A 20,293-nucleotide genomic window follows, 5' to 3' on the forward strand; every position below is an offset into this window, starting at 1 on the left:
GCGTCTCAGATGGAAGGGTGGCCATTGATCGTTGCAACCCTTCGTTTCGGCAGCCAGCGGCGCGTAGCGGGGCCGACATGACTTTGGCATGGAAACGTGGCCAAGCTAGGATTTTGGCATAGTTAGGCGCGACCAAAAACTACGGTTTGGCATGAGTTTTAGCATTGGTACAAAGGTTACCACGCGTTAGCTGGAGACCTTGGACGGCTAAGATCTGCATCTCAGATGGAAGGGTGGTCGTTGATTGTTGCAACCCTTCGTTTTGGCAGCCAGTGGCATATAGCTGGGCCGGCATGGATTTGGCATGGAATCGTGGCTGGCATGGTTTTCCATTGGCACGGTGGAGAGACTGGCATAGTTGGCATGCCTTGGCGTGGAGATGTGGCTTGCACGGCATGCCATTGGCACATGTGGCGCGGAGACGTGGCTGGCATGGTTTGCCATTGGAACGGTGGTGCGGCTGACATGGTTGGCATGCCTTGGCGTGGAGACGTGGATGGCATGGTTTGCCATTGGCACGGTGGTGCGGCTGGCATGGTTGGCATGCCTTGACGCGGAGACGTGGCTGACATGGTTTGTCATTGGCACGGTGGTGTGGTTGGCATGGTTTTCCATTGGCACGGTGGTGCGGCTGGCATGGTTGGCATGCCTTGGCGTGATGGTGAGGCTGGCATGGTTGGCATGCCTTGGCGAACGTGGCTGGCATGGTTTGCCATTGGCACGGTGGTGCGGCTGGCATGGTTGGCATGCCTTGGCGCGGAGACGTGGCTGGCATGGTTCGCCATTGGCACGGTGGTGCGGCTGGCATGGTTGGCATGCCTTGGCGCGGAGATGTGGCTGGCACAGCATGCCATTGGCACATGTTGCATGAGAATTAGGGTTTGGCATAGATGATGTCGGTCAATGCTAAGGGTTCTTCCGTGGAACATGACACATGTATATAAAAAAAAGGTACCCTGGTAATTCTTACATAGGCATGCTGATTGATTCAATAAATGCGCTAATGGTCATAGTGACATCATGTCAGATGTGCGGTTTTACGGTTTTAACCCTAAGCTAAAAACCACCATCAATATTAAGTCCTCTGCTTAGCTCGGAACAGGAGCATTGTTGCGAGGTAAGCATAAGATGGTGACAGGCAGGGACAAAATCGAAATGGCAAGTCGTGAAAATATGGTCAAGAAGACCCGGCTAACCTTTTTCGAGAGGAGAGTTCGTGATCCTCGTGTTGGCGGCCTTGCATAGATTCTGCTTGTGGTGTTGCTTGTTAGACCGTGAAGTGGTGAGATACCGATTGCCGGCTTGGCTTGGTCACGCGTCATCTTGGCTGGGTTAGGGAACGCTGAGGTGCTGGATTAGCGATTTCATGGTGTTGCTCGGCTCAGAATGGGAGCCGTAGGTATTGTGCGGCTTGGAATGGAGCCGCCAGTGTAGTATTGGCTTGGAATGAGGACGTTATCATAGATTTGGCGCGGGTATTGGCACAACGTGGCTTGGGCGTTGGCGTGGACGTGGACTGTTGATACTGTGAAGCTTGCCATGGCGGGCCCGGTTGCCTCTTTCCCTGCGTAGCTTGGATAGGAAATCCTTTCCTGGTTCGAATTCCAAAGCGTCATGCCCTCGTGTTTCCTTTATTTACCTTCCATTGGGGTTTTGGCGAGAGGCTTCGTTTAAGGTTGATTTTCTGGCCGCGATGTAGTCATATTTTGTCTACTCGGCCCCGTTTCTCTTTCTTCATTTAGGGTTTCCGCAGTATTCATGCCGGTGAAGCTGCATCGTCTTTCCCGTTTCAAAACAAAGATTTTCTCTTGTTGAGTCCATATCTCCTCATGTCAATCAGAAGTGAATCATCCTCGAGCCAGCTAGATTCTTCAGTCAAGCGTGTGAGGCCTGACTCTTGCAACGATTCCCCTACCCCGATCATCCGAGTCAAGAAGATTGTACCAGTATGCTTCCATTGATCAATAGATGTTTCATTGTTTGCTGACGGATGACAAATATTCTTCTTCTGTGCAGAGATATCATGTCGGAGCATGTGTCACCGTCCTTGATGAGGACGACTTGGTTACCCCCCCTTTCTTTGAGCCAGATCTCTTGCCAACCGCTGTAGATCTAGAAAACACTGATTTAGGAATTTCTTGTTACGAGTATCCCGATGCAGGTTTGCCGTTCAGAATCCTCATAAAGTGCTTATCTTCTAACTACCAAAACGTTGGTGAGTTTCTGGTGCGGAAGGAATTCGTGACTCTTTACACAAAGATATGGAGGAGATATGGCCACATCGCCACTAGGAGTGTGGTGCAATATTTCTCGTCTGACTTGGTTTCTATAGTGAATTGTCTCTTGCCCGTGGTCGCTGAAATGGAAAGTATGTCCATCTGCGCCGTCATGGAATCAACTATTCAAAAGTGGGAGAACATGGTGTCTACCTGTGAATCTATGAAGTTCAACGTGAGTTGGTTGCGGCATCGTCTAGATATTGTGAAGGTCGACAGAGCCAGTATTCTTGCTGACGTGGTCCCTGCCACAAAGGCTATTTTGGAAGAGGAGAAGGCTCTGTCCATGGAGTCACAGAAGGTGGAAGAGTCAATCCGGAACTTGAAGAGTAAAACCGAAAGGTAACAAAATTGGTTGAAGATGATGCTTTCGAGGAATTACAATCTGTTGGATGGGATTTTTTGAGTTAGGTAGTTGCGAGATGTTTGGTTTCTTTCTAGGTCTCGAGCGTGTATCTTTTTTTTTTCTTTTTTTTTGTATCGGTTTTTTGAAAGAATAAGAGAATTTTTATTGATTTGCTTCAATTAAACAAAAGGAAAGGAACTTGATAACTGAGATATGGAAGGAAAGTGGAATGATTCCTGGCTATTTGCGCTTATGATATGGCGAGGCGCGAGGTGGTGGTCAGGTGTAGTATGCCTTGAGCCACTTTCCGTTGATGAACGCTTCCAATTTTCCTCCGTCTTCTTTAATGATCTTGTAGTACCCACTGTTGTACGCTTTCGTGACTATATAAGGCCCTTCCCACTTTGGGGAGAATTTTGGTGCGGACGCGTCTTGCTGGATGTGTTTGGAAGTCTTCAACACTAAGTCTCCCACTTGAAAAACTCGAAGCTTCACGGTTTTGTTATATGCTTTGGAAACCCTATTTTTGTACGCTTGTGCAAGCTCTTCCGCTTTGGATCTTCTGAAATCTACAGTGTCCAATTCTGTTACCCTGGCGCTCAATGCTTCAGCTTCATTCCATCGAACTCCGCTTGCTTCGGAAATCCTAGCTGATGGGATTTTAACCTCTGTTGGGAGGATGGCGTCCGCTCCGTAGACGAGGGAGTAGGGAGAGGCGCCAGTGGAACTCCTCGGTTATGTCCGATACGCCCAGAGTGTTATTGGAAATTGTTCGTGCCATGTTCGAGGATTATCGTGCACTGTCCAACTGAGGATTCAGATCAAAGTTTTGTTAGTGCTTTCAGCATGTCCGTTTCCTTGGGGAGAGTATACGGTGGAGAAGACTTGCTTAATTCCATATTCTTCAAGTAATTCCCGCACTTTCTTGTTCGCGAAAGGAGTGTCGTTATCGGTGATGATATGTTTAGGCACGCCAAATCGACATATAATGTACTCCTTAATAAATGCCGCGATTGTGGCTCCATTATTTATTCGTAGAGGTATGGCTTCGACCCATTTGGTGAAATATTCAGTTGCCATTATCATGTACTCGTGATGCTTTGAGGACGGCGGGTTGATCTTTCCAATGATGTCGAGTCCCCAGCTGTAAAAAGGACAGGGACTGCTGATTGAATGCATAGGAGTCGACGGTACATGAATAAGGTTGTCGTGGATTTGGCATTTCTGGAACCTCTGAACAAAAATGGCCGCATCATCCTCCATGGTCGGCCAGTAGTATTTCTCGTGTATCTGAAGAAAAAACTTCCGTTTTCCTTGGTGTTCTCCTTCGTGCATTTCTTTCAGCATGATTGGGATTTCTATCTCGTTCAAACACCGTAGCAAACTTCCTCCAAAGATTTTACGATATAAGATTCCTTCGTGGAATACGAATCTCTTGGACCTTTGTTTTACCTTGGATGCGCATTTATTGTTGGTGCGTAGTATGCCGTCGCGAAGGTAACTTATGTATGGCTCCTTCCAGTCCCCGGCGTGACCAATATTGAAGACTTCCAATTGATACGGCGGTGCTTGACAGTTGGAACAAGTTTTTTGAAGTAACCGAGATTGAGCCTCCATTTCTGGCCAGTAGTATCCAAGGCGTTGCAAACGACGACAGAGTGTTACCACTAATGTTAGCCCACAAACTTCTCCATGGACGCGGTTGAGTTGTTGTTGCGCCTCTTCCTCTCTGAGGCATCTTGACAAGGAACCGTCTGGGTTTCGGGTGGTACAGCACTCCTCGGAGCATGAAGAAACTTTATAAAGTTTTGAGGCTCTTTTCCCTGGTAAAGCGAGCTATTAATCTCTTGAATAATCGGTGCTCTACAGTAGCCAGCTTCAGCCTCTTCGGGTTGCGAAAGCCATGTTGAAGCCACGGTTCGTCTCTTCACTGTCAGGTTTCCTCAAAACCTTCGAATTGAAGTTTCGATGCTAGTGCGGCTAGGCAATCAACATGTTGGTTGGCGCTGCACCCAACATGCGTTATAGTCGCGTCGGCAAAGTAATTTCGTAGTTTTTGTGCCTCGGCTCTATACGGGGCCAAGGTTACTTCCTTCAGTGTGTGTAAACTCCATTCACCTGGTTGAAAAGTAATTTAGAGTCCCCTCTTATTTCCAGACGCGTGGCTCTAGCTTGTTTAGCCAATGATAGTCCGATGAGAAAGGCTTCATATTCTGCTGGAATTGTTGGTGCAAGGGAAGTCTAGCTTGAAGGAGTGCGAGGAGACTTCACCGGCTGGGGATACTAGAACCACACCTGCTCCCCCGGTACAGTTGTTAGGGGTGGCGGAGACTTCAAAAAATAATAGCCATGTTTCTTCTTGGATGAAAGAGATTTCCATAAAATCTTCGGGGAGGTCCTCGTGTAGTGTTGTGGTATTCTCTCCCGGGAACGCTGCTAGCAAGTCCACAACTGCTTGCCCTTTGATAGCTCTCGGGGAAGCGCATGTTATGTCGAATTCTGAAATTTGGAGGAGCCATTTGGCTAGCCTCCCTATCAGGGCCAATTTTGAGAGGAGGAACTTCACAGGATCGGACTTAGATATCAGCACCACTTTGTTGGAAAGCAGGTAATGTCTGAACTTCTGGATGGAGTGGATCAGGGCCAAACATGCCTTTTATGCTTTGGGATATCTGAGATCGGCACATCTTAAAGTTTGACTGAAGTAGTATATGGGATGCTCAATCCCTTCGTCATCTTCCTGGGCAAGGAGAGCTCCGACAGCATTGTCACTAAAAGCAATGTAGAGGCGCAACGGTTTTCCTTGTATGGGAGACCTCGTGATGGCTGGGGAAGACAATGTTTGCTGAATCTTCCGAAACGCCTCCTGTTGTAGTGCGGTCCAGACAAAGCTCGCTCCTTTTTTTAGTAAGGGGGTAAACGAAGCAATGAGTTGAGCCAATCCCGGTATAAATCGGTAAATGTAATTTATTTTACCCATGAAACTCTGGAGTTCTTTCACAGTTTGCAGTGGTGGCATTGTGAGGATGGCTTTGGTTTTGATTGGGTTGACTTTAATTCCCTCGACGGTTACCTGGAAACCTAGGAACTTGCCTGAAGAGATACCAAAAGCACACTTCAATGGGTTCATCTTCAGTTTGTACTCGCGACATCTTTCGAACACCTGCCGCAGAATTTCCGCATGGGCCGTCCGAGTCTTTGATTTAACCACTATGTCATCTACATAATCTTTGACTAGCGTGTGCATCATGTCGTGAAAAATGGTGGTCATGGCGCGTTGGTATGTGGTGCCGGCATTTTTCAAATCGAAGGGCATCACAGTATAGTAAAAGTTTCCGAGCGGAGTTCGAAAATCCCTCTTACTTGCGTCGTGTTCGTACATCTTTATTTGATTGTAGCCGTTGTATCCATCCATGAAAGAGAACATACCATATCCACTGGTGGAGTCTACCAGCATGTCAATGTTGGGAAGTGGAAAGTCATCTTTAGGGAAACATTTGTTCAGATCTCTAAAATCGACACAACACCTGATCTGTCCGTTCTTCTTTTTTACCGGAACTACGTTGTCCAACCAAGTAGGGTGGTGAATCGGTTTGATGAAACCAGCCGCCAGTAGCTTTTGAATCTCTATCTTAATATGTTCTTCCACATCGTACCTGAATTGTCTCGGGGTTTTCTTGATCGGTTTGGATCCGGGTATCACGTGTAGATGGTGATTGACCAGCTTCTCGTCCAGGCCAGGCATTTCCTCGTATGTCCATGCGAATACGTCTTGATATTCCTTGAGAAGGTCTACCAGCTTTGCGCGTTCGTCTGCGCACAAAGTCGAGCTGATCGATATGGGTCGTGGAGATTCCTCACTCCCGACATTAACAACCTCAAGTTCGTCCATGGTAGAGTTGGTTCCGTGTTGTAGCTGTCGTGGCGCATCAGGTACTTCCTCTTGCGGCTCGTTACTGTGTTTGCATTCCATTGGGCGAAGAGACTGTGTGGTAGTCTCTCATGTTAATTGCTAACAACGGCGCTGATACACGGTTTCCCCTTTTTCATCATGACTCATGATAAAATCCCGTTCTCGTTTGGTACGGGCGCGAGCCAAACTCCGGTTTGGCGGGTGGAGGCTAGCGTCTTTCTCTTCCGAAAGGGTGATATGAGACCTGGTTTCTCCGCGAAGTGGTGCAAGACTATCGCTTTCTTCAATTGACGCCAACTTTGGCAGTGGAGTGTGGTGAGTTTTGTTGGTTGTGGCCTGCGGGCTCTTTCTTGGCTCAAACATCTCCATGCCACATATTGGCGCGTAGGGAGATAATGATGCAGCGATGCGGACGACTTCTCCGTTTAGCATGGTTTTCAGGCACTGGTGATATGTCAAAGGAATGATTCTGTTGTCATGGAGCCATAGTCTTCCTAGTATCATGTGGTAATCTGGCTCCTTTTTGATTACCTCGAACCTCACCTTTGACTGGACTGGTCCTACTGATATATTCAGGTTGATGTATCCATACGTGCTGGTTTGGTTGCCTTCGAAATCGGTCATTGTAGTGGACTGTCGCACGACTTCGTTCGGCCGTACCCTGGCCGTTATGAGCGTCCTGAGGGTAACAACGTTGGAGGATGCTCCCGTGTCGATGAGAGCCCTTTTGAAATCCACATCCTTGATACGGGCCGTGACGTGTAGGGCCCAGGTATGTCCTTCTTCTGCCATCATGTCGTCGTCGGTAAACGTGACACTGTTGATGGACATCTCTGGCATTGTTGATGTTTCCAAACGTGAAGGAACCAGGGATGTGCTTAATGCTATTCGATTTATGGCGGTGAACGTCTCTATCAGTTGATCTTTTGAAAGATGTAATATTTCACATAAATTTTACACCAATGAGGCTGCTTCCTGGACTACTGATTTCTGATTGATAGTGAAGTTGTTGACTTGGGAATGATCGTCTGGGATGTTAGTCCCCAGTCCTGGAGTTTCCGTGGCAGGTGGATCGTTCAACTCTGACGTTAAGTTGATAAGGAAGTCCAGTATGATGTTAATCGCTTCTTTCATTAGATCCATGTTCCTGGTGTGGATCTCCTAAATCCGCGCCAAATCAGTAACCTTGGAATATCTTCGTCGATTACGTTGTTGGATGCTGTGTTGGGAGAGGAAACATTGCCATTCGCCCGAGTGGAACTTGAGGACACGGATTCATCCCTAAAACCGACCATCTTCCTGAGTTAGAGAAGCGTATTCTGAAATTGGTATTGCAACCGAGAGATTAACCTCCCACTGTGGTCGCTAATTGTTTGAGGGTGAAAACTATTTCTGCTGGTTTCGGTAATTTCGTGTGATGTGGGTGAGAAACAAGTCTAGACCCTAAACAATGTACTGCAAGGGAGTACTTTAGATTCGAGAGATCAATCTGTACAAGTCCTGCCTAAACCAAGAAATGGTCGTTCCAGACTTGCTTCGGTCACAAAGTGGAGGAGAAGGGTTGGTTTGGGGGAGGGAAGCGAAGAGAGTGTTGAGATTGTGAAGGTGTTGGTTGTTTATGACTTGTATCATAATGTTGAACTGGCTTGCATAATGTAAGCTATCAGTTCTGGGTGTTTTCTGGATACGTAGTTAACAACACTTGGTTTTCTTGTTGTTTGGAAGTAGGTTGGAGAACCTATTTATACAAGTCATTGAGCGCAACCCTCATCTCGTAGGAAGTGGAGGAAGTGAAGTGATGGAGCAGTGGGGTCGTTTAGGTGATTGTCACATGATCACGTATTTTCCCACTTCCATCATCCCCGTTAACCGTCCATGCCTCCTGACACGTTCTCGTAATGGCCGCGTTGCACGCCGCACGCTGTAAACCGCCAGACCAATACCTCAGTAAGTATCCCCCAGTTTGTGACATGCTTGATGAATGAGTGGGTCGAGTCGGGGGTCCCGCCGCAAGAAATAGCATATGGTGCTATCATGTTAAATAACTAAGTTATTTATGGAATTGGTATTCATGGAATATCGTGTATGCTCGATGCATGTAATGCATCGAAAACATTCAATATGCATGGAGCATCGTTGTTTTAAAGCTTAACTGAATAAGTCGCGGATTAAGCATCTTAAAATGGTAGCATGTCCAACCATCTTCGAGTGATCGTTTGGAGGCCGCATGGGCAGGCCACCATTTGGTCGATCACTCACTGTGGTAGAGTGGCAGACGGTGATCACTGAGGCGCTTCATTGGTCGCCTAACTTTAAATCTAAGCCGTCCGTCCAAGCTGGCAAAGTTGGACGTACGAGATGATTTACGACGCATGTTTGCTGCCGTTGATGGATTTTAGGGTTTTAAAGAGGTGCGCAACATTCCTTTTGGCTTGATCGAATTCAAGCATGGGCGCTTGTTTTGGTGGGACCAACCGGTCATGCGTGGAGACGGCCCATTGCTGTGCATATCTACACCTCTCGGTCCCATGAAAGTTCGATCTAGGCCACTCAATGTGACCGGCAAAGGTGAGTGGCCGTGATCGATTTGCGACAGAAATCCATTACCGCAAAGGATTAAAGGCTGCGTGATATGCCATCTTTGGGCACGCGTTTCGAGGCGCCTGGCCATAGTCTTCCTAGGTCGGCCGGTTACACGCACAAGTGGGCCCATAGTGATCACGTCAACATCCTTGGTACTTATTGAGTCTATATCTACACCCTCCGTTTAGGATGTCGAAGATGGATGGACGTGATCAAACTTCGACAGATGTTCATTGCCGCAAACCCTAATTTAGGGTTTTGAAATAGTCACGCACACGTGACTTTGTTTAAACGATTTGGTGAGCTGTTCTTCTCCTTTGGGAAGGTCGATCATGTGGGGACCACGTTGGGCTGACGGTGAACATATGTGCACCTTCCTGATGGTCCTAGGTGTGATCTAAGCCATCCAAATACGCTGTCTAAGTTGGATGGTTGTGATCGATTTAAGACACTAGCGGAATTTCCACGACCCTTTAAAGAATCACGCCATCCATGTTTTGAGAAAACGTTTCATTGCTCCACGGCTTTGCCGTGAGAAAACCGATCGGGTAAGGGAGAAGTGGGCCCGCTAACGTATGTGTTAGCGCTTCCCTGATCATTCATGGGATGATCTAATCCGTCCAATCAGGATGGCGAAGTTGGACGGTTGCGATAGTTTTAAGACTGCCCTGAACAGTCTATGCTCGTCGAGCTTCGTTTTTATGTAGCGCAAGCGACCATATTTGGGTAAGCGATTGAGCATTCTATAGGTTTGTCGCATGCAAGTCGATCGACTAGATCACTTATGGGCCCACCAATGATCATGTTAGCACTTCCTTAACCGTTCATATGGGGATCCAAGCCATCCGACCAGGCTGGAAAAGTTGGATGTTTGTGATGCTTCTGAGACTGTTTTGGGCAGTCTAGCTCGTTCGAGCTTCTTTTAACAGCGTGATCACCCTGTTTAGGGTTGGCGTTTGTCAATGCTGGAATGTGTTTAAATAAAGTCCAATTGGTTGGGACACTAATGGGCCCACCGACGGTCAATGCGGTGATTACCTAGTTCTGCTAGGAGTGGTCTGGGTTTGCTGAAACATGCGGTCAAATTGTGTAGCCGTGATTGTTTCTGAGACTGATATTAACAGTCTAGATTTTCCTTAAGGAATTCAAGCGTGATCGAGCCAACTTAAAAGTGCGTCGATACGAGATTCTCTTTGTCAGAGAGTGATGCAGCCTGTGTGAGTACTTTCATGCAGACTTAAATACTGACACATCGGGAGGTTCATGCTACTCTGCTGAGAGTGAACATTAATCGTCATGTCATGCCAACATTGAGGGTTCTCTTGCGGAACATAGCGTAGGAAAATACAAGGCACACAATGCATTAAATGGATAATGCTACTAGGAAAACTCATAAAATATTCGGATTGTTGCACCATTCTGAATGAATTCCATACATACTGAATTGTTCAACGAGTGAAGAGGTTTTTTTTTGCACTCATCACTTCTTAAATGGCTTTATACCCTTGCAGGGCGTCAGCGCGTTAAATACAGGGTTTTACAATTTTAGCCCTATTCGAAAAATCACCATCAACAATAGGCCTCAAATAAAAGGCATAGGCCTCAAACTAGGGAGGCTAAATAAGTTATTCAAAACAAAAATGAAGAAGGATTCCTTCACACTTTAATTCTCACGCTACCTCACACATTGGACGCCATTTTTGTGAATAAAATCAACCGGTTACGAGTATAAAACTAATATTTTGGAGATATGTTCTTTTTTCAAAACTCTACATACCTGCAGAAAATTAGCGCATTCCAAAATGTATAAAGCTATCATCTACCGATTTTAATTTCAATTGTTAAAAAACCGTTGATTTTCAGTGGCTCATTTTCAATGTAATATATGGTGATGTTATACGTTTCAGAATACGCTAATTTTCATTTGGTGGGTAGAACTTTGCAAGAGGAACGATATCCTTTTTTTTTTGGTAATTCAGTTTTTCATTAATGGAAACAAGTACATCAAATTCAAAATCATGATTACGTGTATCTCAAGTACATCAAATTCAAAAAGTAACAAGCAACAACACTCTTGGAGCGGTACATGATTGAAAATTACGACAAGGAAAAGAGAAATAATTCCAAATACTGACATAATACAAGAATGCAAGAACCGATTGAATCAGAGAGAAGATGGTCTTCATAATATATAGACCATTTGATAGATCGTCTTCCTGATGAAGTAATGCTCCAATGGTATAGGAGTAACCTGCAAATTTGCTGATCGCAGAACCGAGATTAACCTGATTCCGGGGATGCATTTGAACAAACATACAATCAAGATCAAGTAACCATTAAAATAAAGAGCAGTGCTGCCCCATGCAGCGGCGCGGAAAGCCTCAGTAAGCTAGCGGATTACAAACCCTTGGATTTTAATATGCATGTATTTTCACCCATTGATGATGGGTGTGCAACTGTTAGTGGACTTAATTGCAAATAAGCCCTTATGTTAGCTTATGAAAATTAAAACAATCTACTCTTCTTTATACGTTTTCCAAACTTCCCCTTCGCTGTCTCTTCTTCTTTATTAGACGCTTCCATGAAAAAATAACAATTACTAAATCTCTTTGATTCTAGCTAGTTTTACAATTCATCACAACCTCTTCTTCAGGTCATGAAAATAAATTTCATAAAAAGAAGATGAACAAAAACTTGATTCTTTATTATGTGAAACTATACAGCTTCGAAGAAATTGATGAGGAAGAGTAAAAGGATGAACAAAATAAACAACGACAAAAGTTTATATGATCTTGAGTTTGAAGAATTAAAAGAGTTATCGGAATTAAGTTTTGATAGTTGATAGATCTTAAAATTTGGAAACAAAATTTCTGTCGTGGAAAAATAATTTAGATTTTCTATTGAGAAAAAACAATTAAATTTCTTCATAAATTTAATATAAGAAAATAAATCATTGGTAAGATGTGGAATCATGACAAGAGGTCTTGGAAGAAAAACCCATTAAGTTTTTCAAACCAGAGGAGGTCTTTATCTTCAACACAAAAAATGCAAGGTACTGAAAGAACCCCATTAGTTTTAGCTTGCTCTTCTAAATTCGTTTTTCATTTGAAAGAAAAAAACAGTAAAACAAACAAATCAACCATTGTTCATATCTAGCAACATACTAAACATCAACCCTAAATAGAATTTCAATGATAAAGAAAACATAATGTTGTTCTCTTCAGTTTCAGTGGAATTTAAGTCGTTCAAATAAAAGGACACAAGATTAAATAAAATAAATTAATAAATAGAAGGACCTATTTTTAATACCATAACTTTACTTTTCTGGAAAAGATTAAGTAAATGCAATTGAATGGTGATCCATATAATCCAAGGATTTGTAACCCGCTAGCTTATTGAGGCTTCCCGTGCAGCTGCGCGGGACAACACTGTTCTAAAATAAAAGAGAATCACCATGAAGGTGAAGGCAAGAGGCACCATGAAGGTGAAGACAAAAATCACCATGAAGGTGAAGAAAAGAAGCCGAAATCGGCAAACAAAGCAAAATTAAAACCCTAATAGGAAAGAATTATGTTATTCTAAAAATTAAAACACAAAGAAACTTAGATCCTTGCTCAGATCTAGCCCTAAAATATATCCTCAAGCGGGCAGTAAATTCAGTCTAAAGCTAAATACTGTCGAGAGACCAATAGTGAATAAGTATCGCGAGGGAAAGAAGAAAAGACTTTGAAAAGAGAGTCAAAGACTGATTGAAATTGTCGGGAGGGAAACAGATGGGAGCCGACGATGTCGGATGTGGAAAGGTGATGAGTCGGTCCGCCGATCGACGCAGATTGAGGTATCATCCCAAGCCCGGGCTGTAGCCATACCCGCGGAGACGTCGTCGCCTCGATCGTGGTGGGAAGCACGCGCCCCACAGCGTGCCTCTGGCAACAACGTGCTCCCTGCGTCGACCTGTGGGTTCCCTATTCAGCCCGTTTTGGAACACAGACCGAGGAGTCTGACATGTGTGTGATTCCATGGGCGAGTAAAACCCGTAAGGCTGGCGGGATCCCCTTGTAGGATGCACCGCCGATTGACCTAGATCTTCTGTGAAGGGTTCGAGTAAGAGCATACTTGCTGGGACCCGGAAGATGGTGAACTATGCCTGAGTGGAGTGAAACTAGAGGAAACTCTGGTGGAGGCTCGCAGCGATACTGACGTGCAAATCGTTCGCCTGACTTGGGTATATGGGCGAAATACTAATCGAACCGTCTAGTAGCTGGTTTCCTCCGAAGTTTCCCTCAGGATAGCTGGAATCCGCGGACGAGCTCTATCAGGTAAAGGCAATGATTAGAGACATTGGGGGCGCAACTCCCTCGACCTAGTCTCAAACTTTAAAATAGGTAGGACGGGGCGGCTGTTCCATTGATCCGCGCTCCGGAATCGAGAGCTCCAAATGGGCCATTTTTGGTAAACAGAACTGGCGATGTGGGATAAATCGGAAACCGAATTACGATGCCCAACTGCGCGCTAACCTAGAACCCAGAAAAAATGTTGAGCAATTAAAACAGCAGGACGGTGGTTATGGAAATCGAAATCCGATAAGGAGTGTGTAACAACTGGCCCCAAAAATTCACAAATTGGCAACCATTTAGTATTTATTCGCAAAAATAACGTGTGAGAATAATATAAGCAGATCCTCCGGCAATAAAAATAATGATCCATTAAAAATCGAAAATAATAATGTCTCATAGTGTAATCCATTCAATAACCTAGATTTTCCCTCGTCCCCAGAACTTACTCCTTCAAAAAATCACTACTGCAACACACAAGATCATACAAGCCAAGATAATGGAAATCGACCCACCAGATCTACCAATTCAAGATTCTGAAACCCTAATTTCTGAAACCCCCTCTTCTGAAAATCATTCTCCAGACCCACCATCAGAAAACCACATTGAAGACTCAATAGATGATAAAGAGATTACTGAATCACTAATAGACAAGTACATTGAAGATGAAGAAAATGGAAACCCATCACAAGAAACAACTCAAGTTGAAGAAAATTCTGAGAACCCTAATGATGAAAGTGGTGATCCGATACTTCACTTAAAAAAACGTCGAAGAAGAAAGAAACAATTTCCAGAGATGATTCCATCAGCTGCAGCTGTTGAAGGACTACGTGTGTTACGTCCTCATCATAAATCACCATCAAGTGTTTATTATAGTGACAAATTGATGGACGAGATTGTTCATATGCAGATTAATGATTCTAATTCAAAGAATCGTAGACGAAGGATTGCTGATACTGCAAAAGAGGTAGATGTTGAAGCTTTAATTGCTATTTCTGTTGGTTTTCCCGTTGATTGTTTAATGGAAGAAGAGATTGAATCTAATGTAGTTTCAGTATTAGGTGGTATTGAACAAGCTAATTATATTGTTGTTAGAAATCATATATTAGCTAAATGGAGGTCCAATGTTAGTTCTTGGATTACTAAAGAACATGTTTTTGAGTCGATTAGGTCAGAACATAAAAAACTAGTTGATTCTGCTTATAGTTTTCTTCTTCAACATGGTTATATTAATTTCGGATTAGCAGCAGCAATTAAAGATGGGAGGTTGAAACATCTGGGGGCATCAGAAAAGGGGAATGTAGTTGTTGTTGGTGCAGGACTTGCTGGATTAGCTGCTGCGAGGCAGTTGGTATCACTAGGGTTTACAGTTGTGATATTAGAAGGTAGAAATCGTCCAGGAGGACGTGTGAGGACGAAGAAGATGGAGGGAGATGGTGTGGTTGCTGCCGCGGATCTTGGCGGAAGTGTTCTTACTGGAATTAATGGAAACCCTCTTGGTGTTCTGGCTAGACAATTAGGGTATCCTCTTCATAAGGTGCGAGATATTTGTCCGTTGTATTTACCTGATGGAAAAACAGTTGATTCTGAAATGGACTCTAGGGTTGAGGCTTCTTTTAATAAGTTGTTAGACAGGGTTTGTAAACTACGCCAGGCTATGATGGAAGATGTTAAAGATGTGGATGTTTCTTTAGGTACTGCAATTGAAGCTTTTAGACGCGCTCATAAAATAGCCGAGGATTCACAAGAACGAATGCTTTTGGATTGGCATCTTGCTAACTTAGAATATGCTAATGCTTCGTTGTTATCTGATCTTTCAATGGCTTACTGGGATCAGGATGATCCATATGAGATGGGTGGGGATCATTGTTTTATTCCTGGAGGCAACGGAAGATTTGTTCGTGCTCTTGCGGAGGATCTTCCAATCTTTTACGAAAAGACAGTAGAGAGTATTCGATATGGAAGTGATGGAGTAATGGTTATTGCAAATGGGCAGGTATACCGTGCCGACATGGTTTTATGTACAGTACCTTTGGGTGTCCTTAAGAGAGGGTCAGTTGAGTTTGTTCCTGAGCTTCCACAGCCGAAGAAAGAAGCAATTCAGAGACTAGGTTACGGTTTACTGAATAAGGTTGCAATGTTGTTTCCTTATGATTTTTGGGGTGGCGAAATTGATAGCTTTGGGCATTTGACTAAAGACTCGAGTATGCGAGGGGAGTTTTTTCTGTTCTATAGCTATTCATCTGTTTCGGGAGGGCCACTTTTGGTAGCTTTAGTTGCAGGTGAATCTGCTACCAAATTTGAAACACTGTCTCCTGTTGATGCAGTGGGTAGGGTTTTAAATATACTGAAAGGGATTTTTGCTCCGAAAGGGATTATAGTTCCTAATCCAGTTCAAGTAATTTGTACTCGTTGGGGTAATGATAGGTTTTCGCATGGCTCTTACTCATATGTTTCAACTGGGGCTTCTGGGGATGATTATGATGTTCTTGCAGAGAGTGTTGGGGACGGTAGAGTATTTTTTGCTGGTGAGGCGACTAATAAAAGGTATCCAGCAACGATGCATGGAGCTTTCCTCAGTGGATTAAGAGAGGCTGCTAATATATTGAGAGTGGCTAACAGAAGGTCAGCAGTTCCTTCTGAGAAAACAGAAAATGTTGCACCAAAAAAGGAGGAGGTGAGAGAGGAATGTGATGATTTGGATGTTCTGTTTAATACTCCTGATTTGTTGTTTGGTAGTTTTGCGATTCTGTTTGATCCTAGATCAGGTGATCTTGATTCTTTGGCACTGTTGCGAGTGGGGTTCGGTGGGGAGAAATTGTTATCTAAGTCGCTATTTCTATATGGCTTGATTCCAAGGAAACATGTCATGGAGCTAAACGAGGTGGATGGAGATGGAAATAGGGTCAGGATGTTAAATCAGAGATTTGGGGTTAGATTGCTTGGAAGGAAAAATTTAGGCAATACTGGAGAATCTCTTATTGCATGCATAAAATCTGTTAGGATGAATGTGAACCTCAATGCGGAAAAAGCGTAGTGAAGATCAAGGTTTCATGCAGAGGTACTAATTAAAAAACTCTGGACGTCATTTTTTCTTTATAAAGATTTATTTTCCTTTGTGTAGGTTACTTGGACATTCTTCAGAACAATTCCTGGGTGCATTTCGTGTAATTCTCATTTGAGCCCTTAATTTCCAATATTTGTCTTTGACAGCTAAATGCATGTCAAGATTGTACACATAAATATTTTGGAATGGGTTTATTTGCTACCCCTTTGTTGTTATTACTGATTCTCATCAGTGCCACTGCGGTCAGATCAATGCTTCCTGTTATTTTGTCTTTTTTGTTCCTTTTACAAACATATTGATCATGAGTCCTGCGGGCTATTGAGGGAGACAGAGGTGACAAAGAGGCAATAATGTGTCTAGTGACTTTAAAATTTGGATATTCCAAAGATCCAATCTTTGTCATGGTCGGGATGTCATTGTGGATCAATAATGTAAGAGAGTCCTTGTTGCGAGTCTTAATTCACTGTCTTACGTATAAAGTTTCATATTTCCATGTGGCTACACATGCTAATACCAGTAGTAGCAGCTGATCTGCACATGGATGAGGAATGCCTGGACTTGAATGCTGTCCTCTATCAGTCAGCTGGCATCAGATAATTGACAAGTGTTCTGAGATAGTTGTGCTCACGTGCTGTTGGCTTTCGTTGGTGTATCATGTCACTAGAAGAAGCTGAAGCAGGTTACACCCCTCTTTAAGTAAATGGTATGACACTTGATTTCTTATTTAGTTTTAATTTACCATTAGTCTGTAGGGAACTATTATTGTATTGTTGTAAATTCTTCTCCGCAGTTACCATAATAGCTCATAGTTATAGTAAAGTTGATGAACACAGCTAAGCTTTTTTCTGATAGGATTCTTACCTTGCATTTCCACTTTTCATACTTTCTGGTTGATTGCTTTACTGAAAATGTGAATCACCCTCATTTCATCCGTCCTTCCACTCTGCACACAAACATACATACCCCCTCCCTGATACGGGTAGTAACACATCTGTTAGGCACAACCAGGATATGTATTTGGCAGCCATATAGTCATATGTGTAGTGCACATTCAGATTTTTCTAGCATCTTAATTTGAGTGATGTAACTATTTTTTTTTTGGACTTGTTTTGACTGAGTTGATGCTGTCACTCTTACTAGAGCAACATCTGAACAGTGAATATCCAACTTTTAAGTCAGATACCCACAATGAATTCAAAGAGCATCTTTAGTTTCTCTCGTCATCTCTCTCCGTTTTCTGCGAATGGTGTTTATAAGCATATGATATCTGTTGATTTGGTTCAGCTAATGACTGCCTTGTAACACAATAAAAGTACAATTACTCTGCACCATTGTATTTATTTTAACCCTTGTTTTGCAGTAGTATGATGCACACACATCCTTTAATTTCACTCGATAAATTGCTACCCATTGAGCACTGAAGTTTGAGCATGCGATACTGGGCTTGGAAAACTCTGCATATGACGCCTAACAGCATGCAGTTCGAATGATAGCAAGTGCAGGCGATATTCCCACGTTGGAGGTTTTGATATTCTGATGGTGATAGCTAAATTTCCCACTTACTATAAGTCCTTGAATCAATCAATTATAAGGGGACCAAAATGCCAGTATAGATGGAGAGGTCACATACAGACATACTCACATGTAATGCCACTTTTGATTGTTGACAAGAAAGAGATAGAATGCAGATTAAAGCATTCATATTAGGTGTAACAGTAATCCTGTAGAAACCTTATCTTTAGTTTCAGCCATCTTTCAGGAATCATGCGGTTTTATTGTGTTTTCCTTTCAAACTTTGATGATGTTGCAGTCATCTCAAGATTGAGAATCTGTGGTGACTATATGAGTTAACTCGCCGAATTATTGATATGGTGGGCTAGCAGCATTGTTAAATCATCAATTTGTATACAGATGACTTGTTTTTTGAGTTTTTGCAAAGTTAGTGTCGTTGATTCATTCTAAGTCATCATTTGAGGGAATCAACTGTATTTGGTTTTTTCTGGAGCCTATATGTGATTCATTTATTAACATTTTGGAACTTGTCCGAAGTCAAGTATGTTAATTTGTTTTCGGTAAAAACTTTGAAAGAGGTGAAAATAGGAGAGCTGATAACTCAACCATTCGGCTTGGCCTTGGCAGCATCAATAAAACACTAACTTTTGGTAGAGATAAAGACTGGGTCGATGTTTCCTTATTGTTTGCGAGGATAATTTACATGTGACCGGGCGACGTTCAGTACTCTACATGAACAAAGGACATAAAGAGTGAACGTAAGGAGTAAAACAAAACGATAAACTACTGTACATTAAGCTGTTCCACTGGCGATCAAGTAAAGAAGAAAAATGGTTTATTACTCTTTATTTGCTTTTCAAAGTTGTACCAAGAGCCACCAACTAATCAAGGTGGATGTGATAGCAACTGCTATCTGGTGGGTGGTGGTGGTCCAAGAAATTCTCAATCCATTGAACATGCATGATGGCCATATATGCTTCAAGAAAAACTTTTATCAGTAGGGGTTTGTGAGAAACCAAGAGCCACGGTACTTTTTTTGTTGCGTTGTTAGGAATCACAATTCTGCCGATTAATATGATTTCTGCCACCACGTTGTCAGCTAAGGGAACGAGGGTGTTCATAGGGAGATATTCCCTGGAGACTTGGTGTAGACCTTTCCTAATCGAGAAACCAAAGGAGTTGCAACTTGCAAAACTGCAAGTTCAATCAGACTCGGACCATCTTAACGGAGAAGCCACCAGTTCTTATAAGTTAGCGTCCCTATTTATTCGCATATTCATACTTCCCAGATCAATTTAACATGGCACTCCTTAGTAAACAATTCGTTAAGAGTGAATCTCTGTGATTGGGGTATTGCTGCTACAGATCGCATTAGCATGCAAGCCGGGAAACGCTAAACACGGTCGAGTATGAATAGTTTCGTCCGCAAGTTGTGCCATAAGAAGACAAACAGACGGGGGTTGAAAGAGTACCAAATTGAGGGATTTAAATGGTATCGGCCCATTTTCCGAAGGGAAAAGTTGTCCCAGCTATTAAGCTTGAACAGCCTGAGAATCGGTTCTGCGACGTACTTTCCTTTCATTTTAGTTCAAAAACTCTGACAGATGGGCTTTTAGTTCCTGGACTCGTACATCCACGAGCAGCCGTAAAAATTCTAAACTGGTCCTACAAACCGACAAAAGTAATACGCAGAGACTAGCGGGACCCAGTCCCCACATGTGACCCTAATTTATTGATAACCTCCCGCACCGCACTGCATGTGATCAGCGAATACGTTAGTAGTGACCGTAGTGATTATCCATCCTAGTACGCTTAGGTAACTGAGGCCAAGCGTTATGGTCAGAGGTTTTGCTTGGCTATAGCTTTGGTGTAACCAAGCCAAATGATAATGAAAGTGCACTTCATTATTGGAGATTTATGTCATTTAGTTTTCGTTTTCCAAAGTTTCATGTGTTTTAGGAGGTCTCAGGTTCGATCCCCCAATGACGTAATATTACAGGAATTAATATGGAAGGTAGTGTTAGCTTGCCCCCTTGTGACACAATCTCATCCCCATCCGTTTCGGCTCCTTTGGCTAGGTTACGCATGAGACTCACTGGTAGGTTAGCATGGCAACCTGTCAATTAATGTAGTAGTATGTCGTTGGAGCTTAGCTTGTTAGGCTTCCAACTAGTTAATGTAATACTCTTCATTTAGGGGATCAAGTTTTCATTTAATTATTTTTTTAAAATAATAAAATTATTCGCTTGATATAAATAATTA

The 20,293-nt window shown here is 43.2% G+C and overlaps 1 protein-coding gene across 2 annotated transcripts; it reads left to right on the forward strand.

Annotated features, from left to right (window-relative positions):
* Nucleotides 1-13,787: 13,787 nt before the first annotated feature.
* On the forward strand, nucleotides 13,788-18,446 carry LOC113347338 (lysine-specific histone demethylase 1 homolog 1-like). 2 transcript variants are annotated; one of them, XM_026590977.1, is made up of 3 exons: nucleotides 13,788-16,513; nucleotides 17,037-17,222; nucleotides 17,880-18,446. In XM_026590977.1, exon 1 carries the CDS (start codon nucleotides 13,952-13,954, stop codon nucleotides 16,487-16,489), a length of 2,538 nt encoding a protein of 845 aa, XP_026446762.1. In that variant the 5' UTR covers nucleotides 13,788-13,951; the 3' UTR covers nucleotides 16,490-16,513; nucleotides 17,037-17,222; nucleotides 17,880-18,446. The 2 variants fall into 2 exon arrangements, with proteins under 2 accessions (XP_026446762.1, XP_026446763.1); XM_026590978.1 differs by having other exon boundaries at nucleotides 17,046-17,222.
* The last annotated feature ends 1,847 nt before the right edge of the window (nucleotides 18,447-20,293 follow it).

Source organism: Papaver somniferum, chromosome 2 (genome assembly GCF_003573695.1).
Source record: "Papaver somniferum cultivar HN1 chromosome 2, ASM357369v1, whole genome shotgun sequence".
Classification (NCBI taxonomy): Eukaryota; Viridiplantae; Streptophyta; class Magnoliopsida; order Ranunculales; family Papaveraceae; genus Papaver; species Papaver somniferum.